Raw genomic sequence first — 22,109 nt, 5'->3', positions numbered from 1 at the left:
TGGACCCGTGGTGTATAGATAGAAATAACTCATTGTAAGGTAATACAAACACAACGCTTCATAATGTAAGGTCTTTATACACCTCTAAAGACATAATTATGTATATAATATAGCATTTCTGTCAATAGATCCTACTGGGATTTGTATCGTTTGAATATCGATACCAATTCCGATTCTGCTTATAGATTCCGATTCTTATCAATTTCCAGTTTCGATTTTATAGTTGAAGTAAAATATTTAGATGTCAACGTGTATGGTCATTTAGCCTGATTATTAAGCCCCTACTGCCCCTACAGGTTTGCCTAAATTATATATATGAGCACCGTTTGGTGTACATATACACACAGCTACAATGTATTGTCTGATTTTTTACAATTTGTATTACCAAAGTTTAACTGTATCATGGTTCAACTGTAAAATGAAACTATGGTAAATTTGGGGTTCCTGTGCTTTACTGCAAATAGTCTAGTTAAAGAGTAAGTAGCATTAGATCATGAAAATTACATTTAATGCAGTGTGTTATGTTTAAGTGTTTGAAAGTAAGCAGTCTGCCAAGTTGTAAGTCCTAAGGTGAATAAATAATAAAGTTACTGGCTTGTAAAACGACTCAGAATCACGAAAACGAGACTTGTCTCTAACCGCCGCGTATGTACGTCACTAGACATAGTCTCCGCCTACGTTAAGCTGGGACTGCCGCGAAAACTTCACTCTCTCCTCCCCCAAAACGCTGTCGCTCGTTCGTGATGAGTGTGCCGTATAAAACCTGTGTTCTACGTTGTGAAACTAAATGAGTCTTACGTAAACTACCAAAGGAAGAACTTCTGAGGAAACAATGGTTTTAATTCATTTTCAAATGACATCATTTACATCTACGCATTTGGCAGACGCCTTTATCCAAAGCGACTTACGTTGCATTATCCTATACATTTATACATAGGTATTTCCCTAGGTAATACAGTGTATAATCCCCTGGTTTTTGTACTAAGGTAGTCAAAGATGCCCCAGAATTGTCAGTTGTTAACATTCTTTCAAATAGCTTTCTTTGTATTCAACTGAACAAAGAAATGGAAACACTTTACAATGAGGTGTTATTTGTTAATAATTAGTTAACATTAACAAGGATTAATAAATGCTGAAAAACTCAATTGTTCATTTTTAGCTGATGTTAGCTAAGGCATTTTCTAATGTAAACAAATAGCACCCTATTGTAAAGTGTTACTAAAGAAATGTATACATTATTCTGTCGCAATACCTCAGTGTTGACAAGCTGTTGGCGATTTTGTACCAGGCCCCATTGAGCAATGCCTATAGGAACCACTTTATTCAGAGACACAGAGGAAATTGCAGTGGCATGATCCTTCACAGCCTCTCCAACAATTCTGCCAATGCCTTCCCTCAATCCACTGGTAATGATCCAAGCCCCTGTGTTTCAAAAGAAAGGAAATACAGTGTATACCCCATACACCCCAAGATTATTTATCAATTATTTAATTATTCATTATAATAGAACTAGTATGTATAACTGCAAACTATTAGTTTTTATTTTCCAAACCACATTCTTGTTCAAATATGGCACTTGACATTATTCTATTCTATTGCATTCACTATTGTCATCTCGCATTTTACACAACATCAACATCTTTTATTACATACAATATAAAGAACATTTAGACTGTTGGTTGTTCCAAACCAAGTAAGCTACCTTGCTCCCTGCTGCCTACAGAGGCAGCTGCAATCTTTCATGTATTAAACTATCATGGATATTGTTTTTTATACTCCACCTTTCTGTAAGATATCCACAAATATTGTGAGTTAGTCACAATATACACTGTGATTGCTGTGAACAGTACATTAAGTAAAGTCAAATTAAAAAGTACTATAATTAAATAAATAAAATCGTTTGTAACAGCTTTCTTGAATAAAGCATAAAGTATGTTATTTTATCAAAATATTGCCTCAATAGGCAGATTACTAGGTTAGGAACCAAACATAATATATAAGGAAGTAGAGGACACCTGTACTCTGTGCAGCTTGAACCAGCCCCTGCCTGAGCACCTCTCGCACCCAGCCCTTAACCTTTGACCTCCCTTCGCCACCAACCACTGATACCACAAGGTTGGGCTGAGTCAGTTTCCAGTGTTCCTTCATCATTTCATAGACTCTAGAAGGATGTGTGCTGTTGGAAAGACGCAAAAACTGTAGGAAAGGAGGGACAATTAAAACAGAATTTGATGTTATAAATCACAACAATAAACTTTAAAGAAAAAATTCAATCAAAATTCATCAAATAGCTGATTTTTTGACATATTCAAGCTCAAAATAATTATTTTTTTTACCTTTAATACAGTACTTAAGTACATTTAAAAGTACTTTATTTTTAAGTTTAAATACTTAAGGATAAAAAAGGTTAAGGAACAACACTAATTTATTAAAATTTGTTGAGTAAAAAGTATGATATACTTCATAATGTAGTGAAGGAGTAAAAATGTACAAATATCTGAACAGAATCTACTCTATACTATTGTAAATATCATCTATCACTATTTTCACTTAGTGCAAATAGTATCTATAGGGCAATAGCAGCTGTCTTTTTAATCAGGGTCGTCTCATTTTCGGAACAATACGAACCTAGAGTACCCCCCTCGGTTTCAGGAGTAAGATGTGCGGCGAAGGGGTTGGTGGTGAAATGCTAGAAAACTGTTGAACGGAGACAAGTGATGCGGATAAATTGGTCATAAAATGTGTTCTGATCTTCATCTAAGTCACAACAATAGAGAAACACAGTCTGCTTAAACTAATACCGCACAAACATTATACGTTTTCATGTTTTTATTGAACACAACATGTAAACATTCATAGTGCAGGGTGGAAGTATGTGAAACCCTAGGCTAATGACTTCTCCAAGAGCTTATTGGAGCCAGGAGTCAGCCAACCTGGGGTCCAATCAATGTGATGAGATTGGATGTGTTGATTAAAGCTGGCCTGTCCAATAAAAAACACAAACCAGTTTTGAGTTTGCTGTTCTGCAGAAGCGTTGTCTGATGTGAACCAAGCCTCGCACAAAAGAGCTCTCAGAAGACCTACGATCAAGAATTGTTGACTTATATAAAGCTGGAAAGGGCTACAAAAGTATATCTAAAAGTCTTGATGTCCATGTGTCCACGGTAAGACAGATTGTCTACAAATGGAGAAAGTTCAGCACTGTTGCTACACTCCCTAGGCGTGGTCGTTCTGTAAAGATGACTGCAAGAGCACAGCGCAGAATGCTCAATGAGGTGAAGAAGAATCCTAGAGTGTCAGCTAAACACTTACAGAAATCTCTGGCACATGCTAACATTTTTGTTGACAAATCTACAATAAGGAAAACATTAAACAAGAATGGACTTCATGGACTGAACTGAAACACTTTTGTAAAGAGGAATGGTCCAAAATTTCTCCTGACCGTTGTGCAGGTCTGATCTGCAACTATAGGAAACGTTTGGTTGAGGTTATTGCTGCCAAAGGAGGGTCAACCAGTTTTTAAACCCAAAGGTTCACATACTTCTTCCACCCTGCACTATGAATGTTTACATGTTGTGTTCAATAAAAACATGAAAACGTATAATGTTTGTGCGGTATTAGTTTAAGCAGACTGTGTTTCTCTATTGTTGTGACTTAGATGAAGATCAGAACACATTTTATGACCAATTTATGAAGAAATCCAAGTAAGCCCAAAGGGTTTACATACTTTTTCTTTCAACTATATTCTACCAATGTAATTAGGTGAATTATCTGACGTGTTCCTCCTGAAGTTTGTTTATAAAACATCATTTCAAGAGTTCACACTTGCATATAATGAATAGGAAGGGTTATGCGTATTTGCCTTTCTTTCTGAGGGAAGTGTTCCGAGTCCGGAATTCGGCACCGGGCTCGGCTTCAAATAGGTTTTGTGAGGAAGGGATTCCCCATACCACATCTTCTGATGCAATGTTGAGTAAACTATTCTCGAAAGGGAATTGATTCTTCTTTTCATCAGTTAATTTGATATGTGGTATATAAATGGAAGAATAGTCCTCTAATAGTTATCTGTCATAGCAACAGATAAAATTTATTTAGAAAATAAAGTATTAACATTCTTAAAAAGACTACACAGTCTTGACATTCTGTATATTGTTTATATCTGTGACTGGTAACAGATTCAATTGCTGTATTTTGGTGGAGCCAGGTACTAGCTGATGACTGTCATTATTTATAGCATTGGAAGCGGTCTAAATATTGTGCATCATTCACACACAATAACTATTTTTAAACTGATGTACTACATATCTCTTCTCTTTGTGTTCTTAATATTATAAACATGTGGAGCAGAGATCCCCGTGAAATTAAGAGAAGGTGCTTTAAGTGCATCATTATGCATCCGGGATGCTCGTAACCAAGCACATGCATTAAAAAACAACATTAATTTATGAAATGTGGTGGATTAATATGTATGATATATGCCTTATAAAGTAGTGAAGTAAAACATTTCTTAAGGAAAAACACTAATAAGTGCGGATATTTGTAATGTACTTGAAAGTAAAAACACTTTGGTACTATCCACTATTGGCAATAAAAGATTAAAACCATAACATTTATTTCAACAGACCAGTTCAGTATAGATCTTTAGAGGAACTCACAGAGCTGTGTCTCTTGCCAGCTCCTGCAAACTCCAGCTCTCCGAATGCATCTGTGGCCTTTTCTGAGGAGTGTTGTGCACTGTCCCACAGACTGACAATGGCTGTGCTAAAGTAATCACCCAGGGCCACTGACTGATGGCCATCCCGCGCAACCCCACACTGACATAGACGGCCATTGCTGCAAAAGAAAAGAAGACCTCAAAATTCAGCCTCAATTCGTTATGACCTTTATTGCTAATGAGTTTTTGTGACATTTCTTTTTTTCTCTTGACATTTAATGCCTTAAGCAAATTTAAATTGTAAATTATTTAAAGTCCGGGTAAAGAAATGTTGAAAATTGTTTCTAAACACATTATAAATGTGAGAGATTTTGAAGTACATAGTACCGATTCTGGAGTTGAACAGGTCTGCTCAATCACGAGCTCAGGGTTGCCAACTCTCCTGCACACGCATTATTTTATTAGCTTATTTTATTTAATTGCCGGGTTTTTTTATCATTCATATTTGGTTGATCTGGTTAATAACACATTTTAAATGGTGTAAGACACTTGGGCTGTGCAATATAGGCAAAAATGTAAACTTGATAGTATTTTTCTATATTGATCGATAACAATATTCTATTTCAAAATATAATTTATTAAAAAGAATCTACTTTTAATACAGCTTATTAACAAAACAATCTAACAAAAGTTAACTTTAAACCAGTTAAAATTCAATTAAACCAAGTCATTGATATTACCCAATTAGACATGCACTGTTGCAACACAGAGGCTATTAGGCCATAAACAACATGTACCAGTTCATTCAGTTTTTGTACTTTGAAGCGTATGTAAAACTGAAATGACTTTTGTTGCGTTTAGTTCTGCTGTTTGTTAGTAGGGATGGGTATCGTTAAGATTTTATCTATACCGGTACTTTTCAATAGTGTTATCGATACTATCTATAATTTGATGCAAAAACACATAAAGTAAAAAGATGTTAAACATTTAAAGTATCTTTATTACAGCTGAGCTTTAGAACTGCAGTTTGCAAATGATTCTGAGCACCGGCACTTAGCATGTGCATAGGAGCACAACATAATGTAATTCAACATCACTTTACATCACTATGATTATTTGGCTGCTAGACCGTATTTATTTTTCCCTTTCTGGTTTTAGGTCTACATAAATTTAAGTACTATTTTCTAAGCAAGTAATATATTTTTTTAATTATATGTAATATTTTTTCTAATTTTACCAGAACATTAACTTCAATTTACTAGCGTAAGTAAATATACTCTGTGGCCGAATTATTAAAAACAATGTTACAACTTGTTCTCAAATAAAGGACTTTTCACGAGTTGCCGCAAAGGGAAGTTTGACGGAAATTTCCTCGTTGCGAACTGCGGACGCTGAAAGATCCAAAGGGGCAACCATTCCAATGTTTCACTCATAAACACGCAAAACAAACAGATTACAAATACATCACGGTAATCATATGGCCCTAGATATCACACATACGTTGAGCAAACTTCGACAATTCAGACATAATTTTGGGATGGAAAATGACAGGCAGCAGCCTCTAATTCGCCATTTAACACACGAAAACACAGAAATAAAACAACGCAAGTATCTTTAACAGTATCGTTTGTCATGAAGCTTAACGATAATCCGGTATCGACCGAATTATGTACCGGTCCTCTATCTCCTAGACTGTAAAATTAATCCATATCGAGTCAAAATGCCAATGGCTTATCATCGTTATCGACATAAATTATAACGCGATTCGATATGATATTGTCTATCCTTCCAGCTCTATGACACAATCATAAAACATATTTAATATTGGTTTACCCGGACTTTAATCTCCCTGTTATATATCACACACAAGAATCTGTACTTCTATGAACACCGAAAATCATCTAAGAAAATGCTAAATTATTCACAGATTCTAACAAGTAAACAAAAAATATGGTTATGTATACAACGCCACATATAGAAAATCACTCACCTGAAAGTGTCCTCCACAAACGTTGTGCACACTCTCTTTTTAAAAATTTCTGGAATCCAGCTCTGAAATCAATAAAAAAGTTTAAATACAAAGGAAACATACAAGCTATAAAGGTTCGAATGACTAATGTATTCTGTGATATTAGATATGTCCACTTTAAAGTTAAGATTAAATCTAAATACACCATATCTATACCGGATGCGACACAGGGATTGGTTCGATGAGATTGTCCCAACGCGCCACGCCGCATCCAGTGTGGACGAATTTTAAATTATAATGGGTTCCAATGCATTCTATTGTCTTTTCTATATGCACATTCCTGGCCATATTGCATATAGTACATCAGCAGTACATTTTTTATTTTTTAATAAAACAAGTGTTTGTTTTTGTAATCTTTAATTGAAACATAATTGCTTGATCCACCTTCCTTTTCTATCAATGTTAAAAATGCCCACACTTAATGCCCACACTTTTCCAGCCCTGCCCTTTATCTATTATAATTATTACGGGGCAAGCCCTGTAGGGGCTATAGCCACTACTTCTTCTGTTGGTTTTCTTCTTCTTCCCCAAAGGGAGTCTATGACAGCCCTATGAACCGTAAGTGGGAAAATGATGAAATTAGCCACACTTATAGTGGTGGTCCTCATAAATCCTGTGACCAAGTATGGGGTCTATAGCACTCACTCTATAGCGCCACCAGCAGTTCAAAAATTCACTTTTCAAACGGCTGTAACTTTTGAAACCATTGATCTACAGAAGTTCTATTCTATCATTTGTTCTCCACCCATTAGAGTAGCGCCCATCTTGGAAAGTACAGTATTTGTTTTTTCATTTCTAGTCCTGAAATTGTGATCGATTGGCTGTTGTTCAAAGCTTAGAAATCGCAAACTTTTCAAAGTTGCCCCAAACATGGATCTGTGTTCGTTTCTTGGCCATTCTATGATCTATTGGTACAAAACTCGGTACGCTTCATAGAGACCTTAGACTAGGGGTTTGTGCCAAAATGTGAAACAGCGCCACCTATAGGTCAAGATATTTGACTGAACTGTACACACCAGTACTTCATGTTATCAGCTCTATCATACTATTTACACACACATAGCATCATTTGCACTCTATACTGCTCACTTGCACACCAGGAATATTACACTGAATGCTCATTTGCACTAATGGACTACTCTCATAACTGCATTACCTCATCTACTGCACTGTAACTTTCATAACTGCATTACCTCATCTACTGCACTGTAACTTCAATAACTGCACTAACTTCTCTACTGCACTGTAACTCATCTATTGCATTACTGCATCTATTGAATAACTAATTGCATCTACTCATCTATTGCACTATAACTTCAATAACTGCATTAACTCATCTACTGCACTGTAACCTTAATAACCGCATTAACGCATCTACTGCACTGTAACTTCAATAACCGCATTAACTCATCTACTGCACAGTAAATGTATAACAGCATCTACTCATGTATTGCACTATAACTATAATGTTCACAGTATATATCCTTCTGTATACATTGTTCATAGTACATACCGACTGTCATATTTTCATAGTACATGCCCATTGTATAGTATTTTCCTAATATTGTATTCTGTATTTATTCACACTGTATATCCTGCACTTGCTAATTGCACTTCTGGTTAGACCTAAACTACATTTCGTTACACTGTACTTGTATATGTGTAATGACAATAAAGTTGAATCTAATCTAAAATTTGAAAAATTGCTATTTTTGCTCGTAACTTGTAAATGTATCTATGGATTTCACGTGTCATGCCGGATCGTACGATTACGATTCTGTCATGGTGGGATGGTCGGCTTCTGCTATTTTTTATTTATCTTTTGAACTGTATGATATATCGGCACCAAATTTATTGTGCGTCATTGAGTTTTTGTCCCGGACGTACTCGTAAAGTTTCAAGACTCTTGATGCCTTTATCTGAAATTTGTTTTCATTATTTCTCCTTTGTCCCTGCCAATTCCATTGGTGCCTCGTTTGTCATTTTCTAACATTCAGTTCATAACTTATTGTAAAGCAGGTGAAAAACAGTTTTTTTTCACTGCACATTTGACAAATGTGTGCTATATTTTTCTAAGTTCCGTTCGTATGATCTTTGGACCGAGCTGCACAGAATTGGGCGATTTTTTGGGGGGCGGGGAAGTCGGATCCAGATCTGCCTAAAACGCTTTGATCAATCACGGCCTCACCTTTTTGTCCGTTTGTGGTAATGTTTCATGAAGCCGCACAAATGTACACGCAAAGAAGAAAGCATAGCTTCAGTTATCACAGCTGTGGTGCTGTAGCCGCCATGTCACTTTTTTATCAAATATATTATTTATTTATATTATTAAGTTTTAATTAGTAACTATTACATATAGGAATTTATAGTCGGTTTAATATTTGAACTGTGTTTCTCTCTCCCTTATCTTAAATCTGTGCTTTAGATGTTTTGCTAATAGTCAATATTTACGCATAAACCATTGGTGTGGTGTTTACAGACTTTTTTCCTTCAGAGAGTGGAAGCGACATTTTTGAAAAACCTTGACTTTCAGTGAGTAGAAAAAAAGTCTTCCTGTGTCTTCTCCTTTCATGACCTAGCAGCATCTTAAAGTTCCTTGTAAGTGAATAAATTAATGATCACAAAACCGCATGTATAAGCACCTGTCATTGTTACTGACTGAGGACATATGAACATTTGTCTGTGATTAGTATTTTATATCTGACAACAGAAACAATAAGTATATAAACAACTTCGGCTTTTTGGCTATTAAAATACAGTAAGTTCAAAGAACGCATGTACATCACGATGATTTCACAAAAAAAAGTGATTGCCCCTTAAACCTAATAACTTGTTGTGCCACCCATGGCGGCAACTACTGCAATTAAGCATTTGCGAAAGTCTTTCACATCAATGTGGAGGAATTTTGGCCCACTCTTCTTTGGAGAATTGTTTTAATTCAGCCACATTGGAGGGTCTTCGAGCATGCACAGACTTTTTAAGGTCATGCCACAGCATTTCAATTGGATTTAAGTCCGGACTTTGAGTAGGCCACTCCAAAACCTTTATTTGGATTTTCTTCGGCCATTCAGAGTTGGAATTTCTGGTGTGTTTTGGATCAATGTCCTGCTGCATTACCCAAGTGATTTTACCCCACGATTGCCGGAGATTCTCTTTTAGGATTTTCTGGTAGAGTGCAGAATTCATGGCTCCATCAATTATGGCCAGTCGTCCAGGTCCTGAAGCTGCAAACCAGCCCCATGGATGCCATTTTTGCACAGTCTCTTTCTTATTGTGGAATCATGAACAATGACCTTAACTGAAGCAAGAGAGACCTGCAGTTCTTTAGATGTTGTTCTGGGATCTTTATGACCTCCTGGATGAGTCATCGTTGTGCTCTTGGAGTAATTTTGGTAGGACGGCCACTCTTGGGACGGGTGACCACTGTCTCATGCTTTCTCCATTTGTGCATGATGGCTCTCACTGTGGTTCGCTTGAGTCCCAAAGACTTAGAAATGGCTTTGTAACCCTTTCTAGATTGATACATTTAATTACTTTTTGTTTCTCATCTGTTCTTAAATTTCTTTAGATAGCGGCATGATGTGTTGCTATTTGACATCATTTAGACTACTTCAGTTTGTCAGACAGGTTCTACTTAAGTGATTACTTGATTCAACAGGTCTGGTAGTAAGTAGTAGTAAGTAGGCTTGTGTGTGGCTAGTAAATTTAACTCAGTTATTCAATTCATCACAGTTAATTCATGATTTACCAAGGGGGGCATTACTGTTTACAAACACGCAAACGGAGCCCTTTGTATGGATAGCCCGGCCGCGGAAACGCAGACGGAAAAGGAGAGCTGGCATTCTCATCAGACTCAGACACAGAGTAAACCAACCCCTGCTACCCAGTATCTTTCTGGCAAAAGTTCAGCATCTGGATAACAAACTTTGCGAACTGAGCGTGCAGATCTCTTTTTACCGAGAGACTGCTGAATTATCTGATTTACTGAAACCTGGCTAACTAGTGGAATTCCAGATACAGCATTTTTAATCTCAGATTGTGTAGCTGAGGTAAATGAGTGGTTTATATCATATCTTCTGAAACTTAAAAGGAGTAAAACCTAAGTTCTGCTTCACAAGAAGTCCTTCAAATATTAAACTTCACATATATTATTAAAACGTATTGGATAAAGAGTCTGCATTGTTCTCCTAGGATTAATCATTGAGATGCATGTATAGACTTGCTTGCTCGGCTAGACTCGTATTTTTAATGAAGTCTTTTGTTGTAAGGGTACAGTACATTCTTTCAGCTGTCAGTTATAGGCCTAATACAGGCTATTCAGGAAGGGAGAAAACCATTTGTTTTAATTTACTTGTTTTGCTCAATTTTATTTTAAGTTATATTGAATTATATTGAAAAGCAAGATGAAATATAATAAGCACATTTGACCATTCAGTTTTTGCAATCGTGATAAATGTTGCTAAATAAATGTCATGTTTGGTGTTCGGTATTCGGTCAAGTGTTTCATTTTTATTTGCCTTCTGCCAATAATGTTCATTTTAAAAAGATGTCCATAGGCATTTCCTAGATTCACAGGTTAAACATCCACGGGGTACATACAACAACTTCACAATAAAAACTAGGGGTGCAACGATACTTCGTAGAACGATATTTCCCAATGCAAAAATGTTACGATGCACATCGTAGAGAGATGGGGATATTTTACAATATATGATGTTCAATTATATTCGTTGAGCGGTCAAGATGCTACCAACTCTATGTCAGTGCGTCACGTGTGCTTATTGCAGTTTAGTGTTTCCCTTTAGAGCAGAGGGGGGCAAACCTTTTAGACCAGAGGGCCACATCAAGTTTTGCAAACCAAGTGAAGGGCCGCATGCTAATACCTTGATAATAGAACATTTATTTAAACTGGAGGTATGCATGGAAAATATACTACCTGCCTATTATTGAGTCTTATTTACAACAGATATAATCTAAATGAACTCATATTACTATGTACATATCAGTCATCATAAAACAATGTCTGATAAAAACAAATTTTTCTCAAAGCCATGGTTATGACAGTGTTAATGTGAGCAATAAGCCTAGTCGCCTCTCCTTGCAAGGGTGTCAAAGTCTGGAGTGATCTTTGATGTAGAGATGTAGGTTTGTTAGGTTGATCTGCGGTTGGCTTTGTTGTAGTTCATGATTGAGTAGGTTTATTCACACACATACTAATAAAACAAGCATTCTTTGGGCATGTTTCTAAATGTATGGATTTCTTTTCATCCAGTGAAACATAAAACTGCTAAACTGGTGTTGTCTGAAACTTCTCCTTCAAAGTACTGTGTCACTGGATGTCAATGAGTGTTGTGTGTCTGGTGGTGCATTCTCACTGCCAAAAGATACGGGGCATGAGACAAGTTCAAGCTCAGTTTCAATTTTTTTTGTGAAGCGACGGGAAAATTCTGCATGCAAGTCCCTCAAAGTGCTGCTGTACCTCTCAATGTGAGAATGTGTTATTGGTGAGTTTAGTCCACCCAGTGTAGGAAAATGAGCAAAATCTCGGCTGGATATATGTCTGGAGAACAATACAAGTTTGGCTTTCAACGCTTTCACGTTGCAGTACAGTTCGTGTGCAAAAACTTACTTTCTATGAAGTGTCAAATTAAGATTGTTCAGATGCCTCAGTGTGTCGACACCGAACGCGAGGTCGGTCAGCCAGTCTGTGTCTTGTAATTCAGGAAAGACCTCAGTAATACCAACAGTATTGAGTAACGTATCTCACCTTTTAGTTCCCAGACACAGTGAAACACTTTGCCGAGACTTAGCCAGCGCACATTTGATTGGTATAAGAGGTCATGGTGCTCTGCCTCCATTTCTTTAGTAGCTGAGTGAACTGCCGATGGTTAAGCGCTCTTGCCCGTATAAAGTTGACAAGCTTCACAACAACTTTGACAACATTTTCTAGCTTTAACACACTTTTACACAACGCTTCTTGATGTATGATGCAGTGAAGAAATATTAGTTCATCTGAGTTTAGGCATTCATCCCTTTACTTTGTCTTGTAACCTTTTTAGCAGTCCAGTGTTTTTACCGGTTAGGTTTGGAGATCGATCTGTGGTGACACTTGTCACCTTTCCCCACGGCAGGTTATTTTCCCCAGATAGACGGACACACTCTCATATAAATCAACACCCCTGGTTTTTCCCATAATCCACAGGCTGTCGGGTTACTTTTATTTTTGCCTCTAGAGGTCGCTGTTTCACTCAGTTCTCTCTCAGTGCATATCACAGTAAAGCTTTCCCTGATGCATCTGTATCAAAAGTTAACAAGGAAAAACTATCATTGGGATCTTTTGGTGATAGTTTTTTATATCATACCATAAAAATCTACAGCTTTAAGTTATTTTCACGTATCACGTATAATATCATAATTATCCTCATCATCATCTTTGCATGCCCCTAAATATGCGTTCCAACTACTATTCCCTAAAAGCACTAAAGCATCTATTAAGTAGAAAACTGAGGGAGCGGACACATTAAATACTTTTAAAAAGAGCTATTTAGTACTACTTCCTCTTAAGAGTAATTTAGATCAGCTATCTCTACCTGATTCAAAAAGGGATAACGAGAGAGTTTTTGTTAAAATGATGCAATCAGGTTGTAGTAGAGTAGGCGGGGCGAGACCGTGGTTCGAGGCCGGTGTGCGCACAGCTGGCGCTAATTCACAATTACTCACCGGACTCGAACCACGGTCTCGCCCCGCCTACTCTACTACACAGGTCCTTTATTATTATCCGATAAAGTGGCACACAGCTACACTAGCATATAGGAAATAGATTTTTTAAACATTAAAGAAACAAATACAGTCTTGTGAATGTCTCAATTCCATTTCTGCATTGTCTATAAATCCCTACATAAAGGCTGTTTACACACAACCTTTTCACCCTAGAGCCTATGATAAAAATGAACAAAAAAAAAACACTGCCAGCTGACTCAGTGTTAATGTTGATGAGTGGCGGTTAAGAAAATAAAAAGTTCTCTATTTAAGTAAGGCAACTAAACACACCATGCAGACACAAAGAACTAACGCTGATTGAACCTGACCATGATGTCTTCTCGCATCGCTTGCATACGGGGAAAAAAAGGAGCAACTTCAATGCAGTTCCCGTCGCTCCGGTAGTTTCGAAGGAGAAATAACGGAAATATGAGAGTTTCACGGGAGAAATTACAAAATGGGAGGGTGGCGGGAGATGGGTGTGAAAAACGGGAGACTCCTGGCCAAAATGGGAGTGTTGACAGGTATGGTCCTACCTCATTCTAACCTTTGAAATGTCTAATTAAGATCTTGTGACTACAGAAGTACGGTGGCCGTGAACTGCAAAACAACACAACAAATCACAAAACTAATACCAAATCTAAAAGCAAAGTAAATAATCCAAAATCACAATTAAAAAATCTGAAAAGCAATATCAAATCTAAAAACAAAATAGCAGACCATAAAACACAACAATTCGGGAAACGAAATAAGTCAGAAAACAAAACGACATGTCAGAAAACAAGAAGACAAATCAGAAACAACGACAAATCAGTCAAACCAGAAAAGGTAGGTCTTTTGCTGGAATGTGATAGGTACTGCTGATTGTACGAAACTTCTGTCAATTAAGATATCAAGGATGCTCACTATAAGGAAGGAAATTCATATGTGATGCAGAGCATATTCATTGATTAATGTACAAATTCCATATTTTGTTAATAAAGTTTAAACAGGCTCTTCTTGTATTAGGAGTAGATGCGTGTCCGGTGCACTACTGTTTCACACTGGATGCATGAGCACAGCCTTCACACGAGCACAGCCTAAATTTGTTATCGATTTACGCTTTGTTGTTTTGTTTTGTTAGTTTTGTTTGCACTTTTTAACCTAAAAAACACAGTTTATCCACATATATGCACCGTGATCCATAGACATATACAGACCATCTTATCGGGCACATTTGCCAGGCTGCAGTTAACTTCCGGTCTGTGTTTGTTTGGCTAGTGTCTAATAATATATATAATATACATATATGATAAACTATTTATATTTAATCTAATTTATGCTAATAATAATTTTTATTATTGTTCAATAATTGTGTTAAACATAAAATTTGTTGAATTTGTTTTTACGCTTTTAAAGAAACCGTCTACATGTCTGTGTTTTGTTCTCGACTAAAACTGTAACGTGGTTATATTATTCTGATGCATGTCTTGTAGGTCAATAATATATGACTTAACATGGTGCCATCTAGTGGATTCTTACCAATAACAGGCACAATGTTTCACATTTCCTTAAGACAACATTATTTGCTTCTCGATAGTTAGACTTAAAAGTTAGAGACGTGATAAAGTTGTACTCTACTTATATCGTAACCACTGAAATGTGTTGAGAAATGCAAATGTCATTGTGCTTTTAATGCCAAGAAGCACAGATCTCCCAATGGGTTTAGTGGGCTTTCAGTGCACTGTTGCCCTCACTATAATGGTGGCACTGTGACTTATCGCAGAAGCGGAGCAAAACATGAGTACATTGCGGGGTCTACTCTAGATATTTATTATGTCTACACCGTCATCCTCCACTGGGTAAGGTCCGAGCCAGCAAAGACACATGGGGCCCAGATGGGTTTAATGTGGGCTGTCTTCTGGCTTCAGAAGGTTACATGTAGGCCCCACATGGGATGCCAAGATGAAGTGAACACTGCGTGTGCATACTACAGGCTGCTAAATGTAACACTGAATGTTGTTATTAATGAGATGATGTGATAACAAGCAGAATCACTGACGAACACAGAAACAACAAGAACAGAAATAAAACAAACACAAGTACTAACTGACTTCAGCCACAACTCCACAAACAACATTAACATCTTTACTTATTTAGACTATTGAGAATAAACTGCGTTTTTTTTGTTAATGTTTGACTAAAAATAACTGTTTTGATGTAACGATTATGGTGATAAGTGTTTGTTTTAAATGGGTTTTCAATCTCTGTTTCTCTCTGACGGCTGTAGCTAATATTGTTATGGTCATCACCCAGATGACAGCCCACATCAGACCCATCTGAGCCTCACGTGTCTTTGCTGGCTGGGGTGGTTCTCCAATGCTCACTCTTAGTGATGGGTCGTTCGTGAACGATTCGTTCATTTTGAACGAATCTTAAATGTGACTCGGGAAGAACGAGTCGTCATGAGACGTGATTCGTTCAGTCGCGCATGCGCATTGTGCAACATTCTCCGGACGTTTAACAAATGCAATCAGAGCCGGAAAGAGAATTGATTAGTTCACCTCTCGAGTCTTCGGGTTCGAGTCGTTCGTTCATCACGTGACGTCCCTTCACGCTAAACAAATGCATGTAGAGCCGGAAAGAGAATTGATTAGTTCACCTCTCGAGTCTTCGGGTTCGAGTCGTTCGGCATTTTGTAACGTGACGTGACTGCTTTGGACAGATAAATTAGCTAATTTACAACCTTCCTAACAAACGGGTGCATAGCCTAGCCCTAGTGTTTGTCTATTGATATTAATCAAGATAAGAGGTGATGTGAGCTAATCATAGACTAAATACCAAGGTAAACAAGTAATTAATCTTTTCTGTTTATTATAGCATTATAGTTTTGTATTGGTTGTAATGTGATCAACGTTTGCATAAGTAGTAGATTTGCAAGGAAAGTGACATGTAACATTTTAATTATACTTTGCTAAAATGAACGAAAGGAACGATATGACTCGAATAAAGATTCGTTCATTTTACAGAACGAGACTCAAAGGTCCGAGTCAATAAAATGATCCGAACTTCCCATCACTACTCACTCTTAAACTCCCTTTATTTCCTGCTCCTTGCCCACAAAGTATGTCGTAAGAAGCTTTCGGTTCTGCATTTTTAAGCTAGCCTCTTAAACGGGAGTATGTTTTTGTAACAACACTAACACAGACATCAAGCGCTCATCAAACGTAAGTGCAATACACGTATCTGAATAGCCCTACCAGATCTGTTTTCGACATTGCGCCTACTCCACCTTCTTCGATGTCCTTTTCATTCATCTCCATAGTGTTCTCGGCTTAAAAAATACCGTAGGCTTGTGTAAAATTTCACTTTAAAGGGCTCTGCAATAGAGCGTCACCTCCATTCTCCCGGTTTGACGCATGAACTAGGAAATCCGGTTTTTCGAAACTCTTTTAGGTCACCTGAACCACCGCATGTGGGGTGTGGTTAAAGGGAAGAGATTGAAGTGGCTTGTTCTCGCTGTTGTGGGTGTCTGCTCTTATAGCAAAATAAGCTTATTGTATCTATAGAGCTAAACTGAATTGTGAGACAGACCTGGCATAACAAAAGACATTCTGTGAAATACATTCCTGCTGTACACAAAAATTAAGTATTTTTTAAAAGCATGCCATAATTACACACCACAAAGACGTAGATTGAAAACAATATATTATAAAATATCATATATATATATATATATATATATTGAATGTATTGTTTTATTATAGAGACTTGTCCATACTGACAGACTGTGAGGTACAGCTTTAAACTTCTTTGAATGTAAACCATTATTATCAGCAGAGAAATGTCATCATATAATACATTCATAGTACACTATATAGCCTACTCCATGTACAGTATGATCTTATTCCACTCTTAAATAACAGGGTGCAACACTTCAGCTTCAAGGGAACGACTGTGGAATATTCATGTTCATGGTAAGTGGTCATAATTGCTATACCATTGTTTCGGATCTTATATAAAAAATGCAGTGTTTAGCACACACAGAGTTTTGATTTTGTATTTTAGTACGCCGTGTATGTGACCCTGAAAGCACTTAGATTTTTTATCAATGTTGTTTGTTATTTGTTGAACAAAATGGACTAAAAAATCTATTTAGTATTGGTGCCAATTATTAAAAGACAATTTTTAATGACAATTATTGAGAGGGTTACGATTTTTTACTTTACATATTTTATGAATTAGTTTGACATGCCTGAATCAGGAGGTGGTGGTGCTATCAGTTACCACAGGCATTTCCCCTGGCAAGGTATGATAATGCTAACTATACTTTGAATGAAAATATTCACTGTGTGCATTTCTCAGTAGATTTGTAATAAATAATGCACACCTGAATAAAGTATACTGTTTTGTCAGTTTTTCTATAAAGCCAAGAGTCAGTCATCAAACCAATGATCTAAACCGGATCACACCCTTGCTAGACATCACAGAGATCACCCCAGCTGCGAGAATCCATGTATGTACAGTGATTGTTTATGTATTGTTTGACTTGTTTATGCTATTACCTTTCCTGTTTCATAAGTGTTCGAGCAACACTTGACATTAGTATTCATTATCTTTATTTGACATCTTTGTTATCTTTGAATGCCTGGCAGGGAGGGCTGCTTTAGAATTAGAATTTTTAAGTTTTACCTATAATTAATATTGCATATAGGAATTTATAGTCTGCTTAATATTTGACCTGTGTTTTTCTCTCCTTTATCTTAAATGTGTGCTTCTCAGTTATAACCACTGTGTGTGTGTGTGCGTGTGCGTGTTCATATTGTGTGTGTGAAGTGTTTTGTGTGTGTGTCTGTTTTCTGTGTTTTCACCCTTTTTGTTTTTTCTTTTATAACTAAATGTTTTGCTTATAGTCAATATGTTTCATGTACAGCTGTTTTTTAACAGTAAATTGTAAAAAGCGCTATATAAATAAAGTTGATTTGACTTTATTTATTTGATTATATTATTACCTTTTTGCACAAAGGACTCGGCTATGATGAAACAGATTCTGCTCACTGTGACTCGGTGGAGGAGTACAGAACCCACTTTTCTGGTAAAGTTCACCTACCACAGGTCACAAGAATAAACAAGGATGATCATTGACCAATTACTGTCTGTCTAAACAAGAAAATATACTAATATCTTGTTGTTAATTACTCAAACTTTAATCCTCGTAGTAGCATGGCCTTGTAAACTAACGATATTGTTTAGCGTGTTGACAAAATGTTTATACTGTATGCTCTGCTAGTGATTTGACCTAAAAGCCTGTGATTGTTATTATTTCCTCAGATTGTGTTCGGAGGAAACCAGTGATCCAGTACACGGCCAATGATGATGCAAGGGATGGCTTTCTCCGCCACTGAAGCTATTCTGAACAACTGATTTATCAGAGTGTACTTGCACAGAGAAGCCCAATCCAAGGTCCATCAAACAGGAGCAGGGGCCCACTCAGAGCTTGAACCCTGGTCAACAGCATCCCACGGCACATTAGGTGAGATGCCTTGCTGATACTTAATATTAAGTTTTTTATACCTGGAGTAAAGCGAATGCAGAACTGACTGACAACAATGCTATCAATGTGTTGCTTGTTTTGTATTGTCATTTACATATTGATCAACCTGAATGGAACAGAAAATAGATTGCTTTTGTTATGTACATAGGAGGGTTAGATTATTTACTGTACATGTAATTTCAAGAGTGAAAAACGAAGTGATTTTTACTTATTTTCATGCCTGTTAAAAATATGGTAGGCACTCATTGTGTCTCACCCTTTCCTGGGTGCATTAACATTTAAAAACAACATTTTATTTATTCTATTTAATATTTTATTAATTTAGGGAAATGAGCAAGATTCTTAGCCCTCATCAGACTATTTGGATGTTATTTATAGTGTAAAAACATAAAATTTAAAGCAGATGTTTTTGATGGGTTAGCATTACTCAACATTACTTACTACCTTACAGACAGCAACACTACAATAATATAAGGTAAACTAGTAAAAAAAATCATATTTAATTTAAATGGAACCGTAAATCATTAGGCAAAACTGGAATCGGAATGGGAAAATTTCTTACAGCACCCAACCCTACTGACAATTACCATGTTATTAAAGGGATAGTTCACCCAAAAATGAAACTGTTGTTAACTGTTGCTCAACCCTCATGACATTTCAAACCTGTATGACTTACATTTTTCAGCAGAACACAGAAGAAAATATTTTGAATAATGTTGGTAACAGAAACATGATCCCTATTGACTTGTACATTTTTTTGTGTGTCCATTGAGTAGAAGTCAATGGGCACCAACGGGGTTGTGTTACAAACATTGTTCAAAAAATCTGTTTTTTGTGCTATGCAAAAGAAAGAAAGGCATACAGGTTTAAAATGACGAGCGGGTGAGACTATGATGACAAAATTTTCTTTTTTGGCCATATTTTTGTTATCATGATGTAATATAGGCACTCCAGTTTATTGTTTGGCCCCGCCCCTCTGGTTCCTTGTTTAGCTTTCCACCTGTATTTCAATACCGACACCTTCCCATTGTTATCTTCCTTTGTTAGTCTCTCTATTAAATGCCCTTGTGTTTGCTGTCCTGTGCTCGTACGTTTTACTTCTATCCCTGGTCTGTTATGCGCGTTACATTGTGGATTATTCCTAAACCTTGTCTGTATTAGCCTGTGTAGTTGCTGTGTTTATTTAGTTTAGTCCCTCGTGTAAGTTTAATTGGGTTCTTGTTCTCCTGGTTTTGCCCCGAAGTGGGTAGTATTTTGTGTTGCCTTTTTATTAACCATGTCTCTGTTGCCCCCCTTCACCGCTGCTGCCTGCAATTGGGTTCTCTTCTTGTTCACCTTCATGATTCATGACACTTACCACACCTGCTATGACTGTTTTACCTTTGTTAACAAACTTAGTAACATCTACAATCTATCTCTCTATCTATTTACTTTACTGATGGAGCATGAAGAGACAGGCAATGGACAACAGCTCTAGTTTTTCAGCACCCACACACACATTCAGATAAGAGTTCTTGTGAAAGTTTGTTACGTTTTGGTGGTTATAATTCATTGTCAATTCATTTGAATTTGAGTGTGTTTATTCATTTTTCAAAAATCATGTTTTTTTCATTGTGAATTAATATAAATCAAACTGCAATTGGTTTGTTTTGATTTCAGCCATAATAACTAAAAATAGAGCTAACTAGAGTTTTCTCATTTTCAAACCAAACTCTTCAAATATTCATCTTTTACATTTTATACCATTTTACCTAACTGTTGATGTGTTTTTTTAAAGCTTTTATAATAAAAACACATTTTTAGTGCCCATCGTCGGACGTTTTACGCTCTATTTATTACAATGGAAGGAAGCGACGTACAGCTGTCCATCTTTTTTACAGTCTATGACACACAGACACACACATTACATAAATATACACATATACATAGGATTTCTGAAAATAAAGGTTCATTTTTTTATTTAGTCCTTTTCTGAACAAGTTATTATTAAACATGAAATGTTGACATGTAGTTCATACCAAATAAATAATTACAGAATTTCAAAAAATAACTAAAAGCCCCCTGATTATTATTAATGTATGATGTTTATGCGCAATCAATTACAGTTTTTGTGTTTTTCATTGTTGTTAAAAGGTTTCTTGTTTGCCCCGAGTCATTAAACTGTCCACTGATATTCAGAAAAATCAACCAGGTCCTCAAGAATCTTTGCTTTTTCAGCATTTCTGTATCTGCCTCATATCTAGCAATGATATTCAGTTTCATCTGTTAACATTGAGGACAATAAAGAGACTGATACACAACTGTCATGGTTCCACCATCTTGTCTTGTCTATTCTTGATCTTGGGGCGGAGCCATGACACAGCCTAAGGTTCTTTGGGGAGAGAGAAGTTGGGCCTTAGGGATCCTCTCACTCTCTCTCCGAGTCTCGTCTGTGTTTCCAGCCATATCACTTCCTTGTTAACTTCCCATCAATGTTTCATCCCCTACACCTGGTCCTGTTCAATTATCCTGTGTTTGTTCCCCTTTAAATACTCCTCATGTTTCATTGTACGTTCTACCTTGTATACCTCATACGGAGTGTGTTTTGCCAAGTCGTGTCCTGTATTACCAGTTTACCTTCTACTTTGTGGTTGAAGCTCCTGTCCAGTCTTATCTTTTGTTAACCCCTTCATCGCCTGCCTACAATTGTGTTCTCCCTTCCACCCCTTATCATGACACACAACTATTACAGATACTAAGCTCATTTACTCATATTCGTAAAAATGCACCGATACCAAAGACCGATAATTTGTGACATAATTGTCAGAACTGACTGAAATTTGTTGTGAAATTTGCTTTGAAAGTTTGTGAGAAGTAATTTTTTTAATATAAAATGATAAAAAATTAAGGTGGAGTTGTAATTATAAAGCTATTCTATTATTTTAAATATCACGTGTTGTGAAAAGGTACAGGCATCAGTAAAGGAATCGGTATCAGCGGGTACCAGAAAAAATACGGTACTGAAACTTGGTCTTTAAAATATGGTTTCAGTGCATTACACAAATTCATTGATGCCCATGAAAGCAACACGATTAATTTAAAGTCAGGGTTTAAATTGTTTTTTTTTTGTTTATACATATATCTTTCGTAAGCTA

At 36.6% G+C, this 22,109-nt stretch overlaps 1 protein-coding gene and 1 long non-coding RNA gene across 3 annotated transcripts in view; one reads left to right on the top strand and one right to left on the bottom strand.

The window, feature by feature from the left end:
* The window catches only part of LOC130438901 (transient receptor potential cation channel subfamily M member 4-like), a 51,461-nt gene extending 34,606 nt beyond the window's left edge, over positions 1-16,855 (bottom strand). The window contains exons 1-5 of the mRNA XM_056771181.1: positions 16,682-16,855; positions 6,645-6,706; positions 4,656-4,833; positions 2,016-2,196; positions 1,253-1,422 (exon numbers count right to left, since the gene is read on the bottom strand). Of these exons, the coding sequence (XP_056627159.1) occupies positions 1,253-1,422; positions 2,016-2,196; positions 4,656-4,833; positions 6,645-6,706; positions 16,682-16,744 (654 nt within the window). The 5' untranslated portion in view covers positions 16,745-16,855. The remainder of the gene's footprint in view (positions 1-1,252; positions 1,423-2,015; positions 2,197-4,655; positions 4,834-6,644; positions 6,707-16,681) is intronic.
* LOC130438902 (uncharacterized) lies at positions 16,127-22,037 on the top strand. Of its 2 annotated transcripts, none has more exons than XR_008909391.1 (6): positions 16,127-16,266; positions 17,348-17,398; positions 17,667-17,730; positions 17,838-17,937; positions 18,448-18,516; positions 18,753-22,037. It is a non-coding gene; the product is annotated as an uncharacterized LOC130438902 (long non-coding RNA). The 2 variants fall into 2 exon arrangements; XR_008909390.1 differs by lacking the exon at positions 16,127-16,266 and adding an exon at positions 16,557-16,648.
* The last annotated feature ends 72 nt before the right edge of the window (positions 22,038-22,109 follow it).

This window comes from Triplophysa dalaica, chromosome 17, assembly GCF_015846415.1.
Source record: "Triplophysa dalaica isolate WHDGS20190420 chromosome 17, ASM1584641v1, whole genome shotgun sequence".
NCBI classification, from domain to species: domain Eukaryota; kingdom Metazoa; phylum Chordata; class Actinopteri; order Cypriniformes; family Nemacheilidae; genus Triplophysa; species Triplophysa dalaica.
Note: the sequence above shows the minus strand (reverse complement) of the source record. Positions and strands in the feature narration are given on the sequence as shown.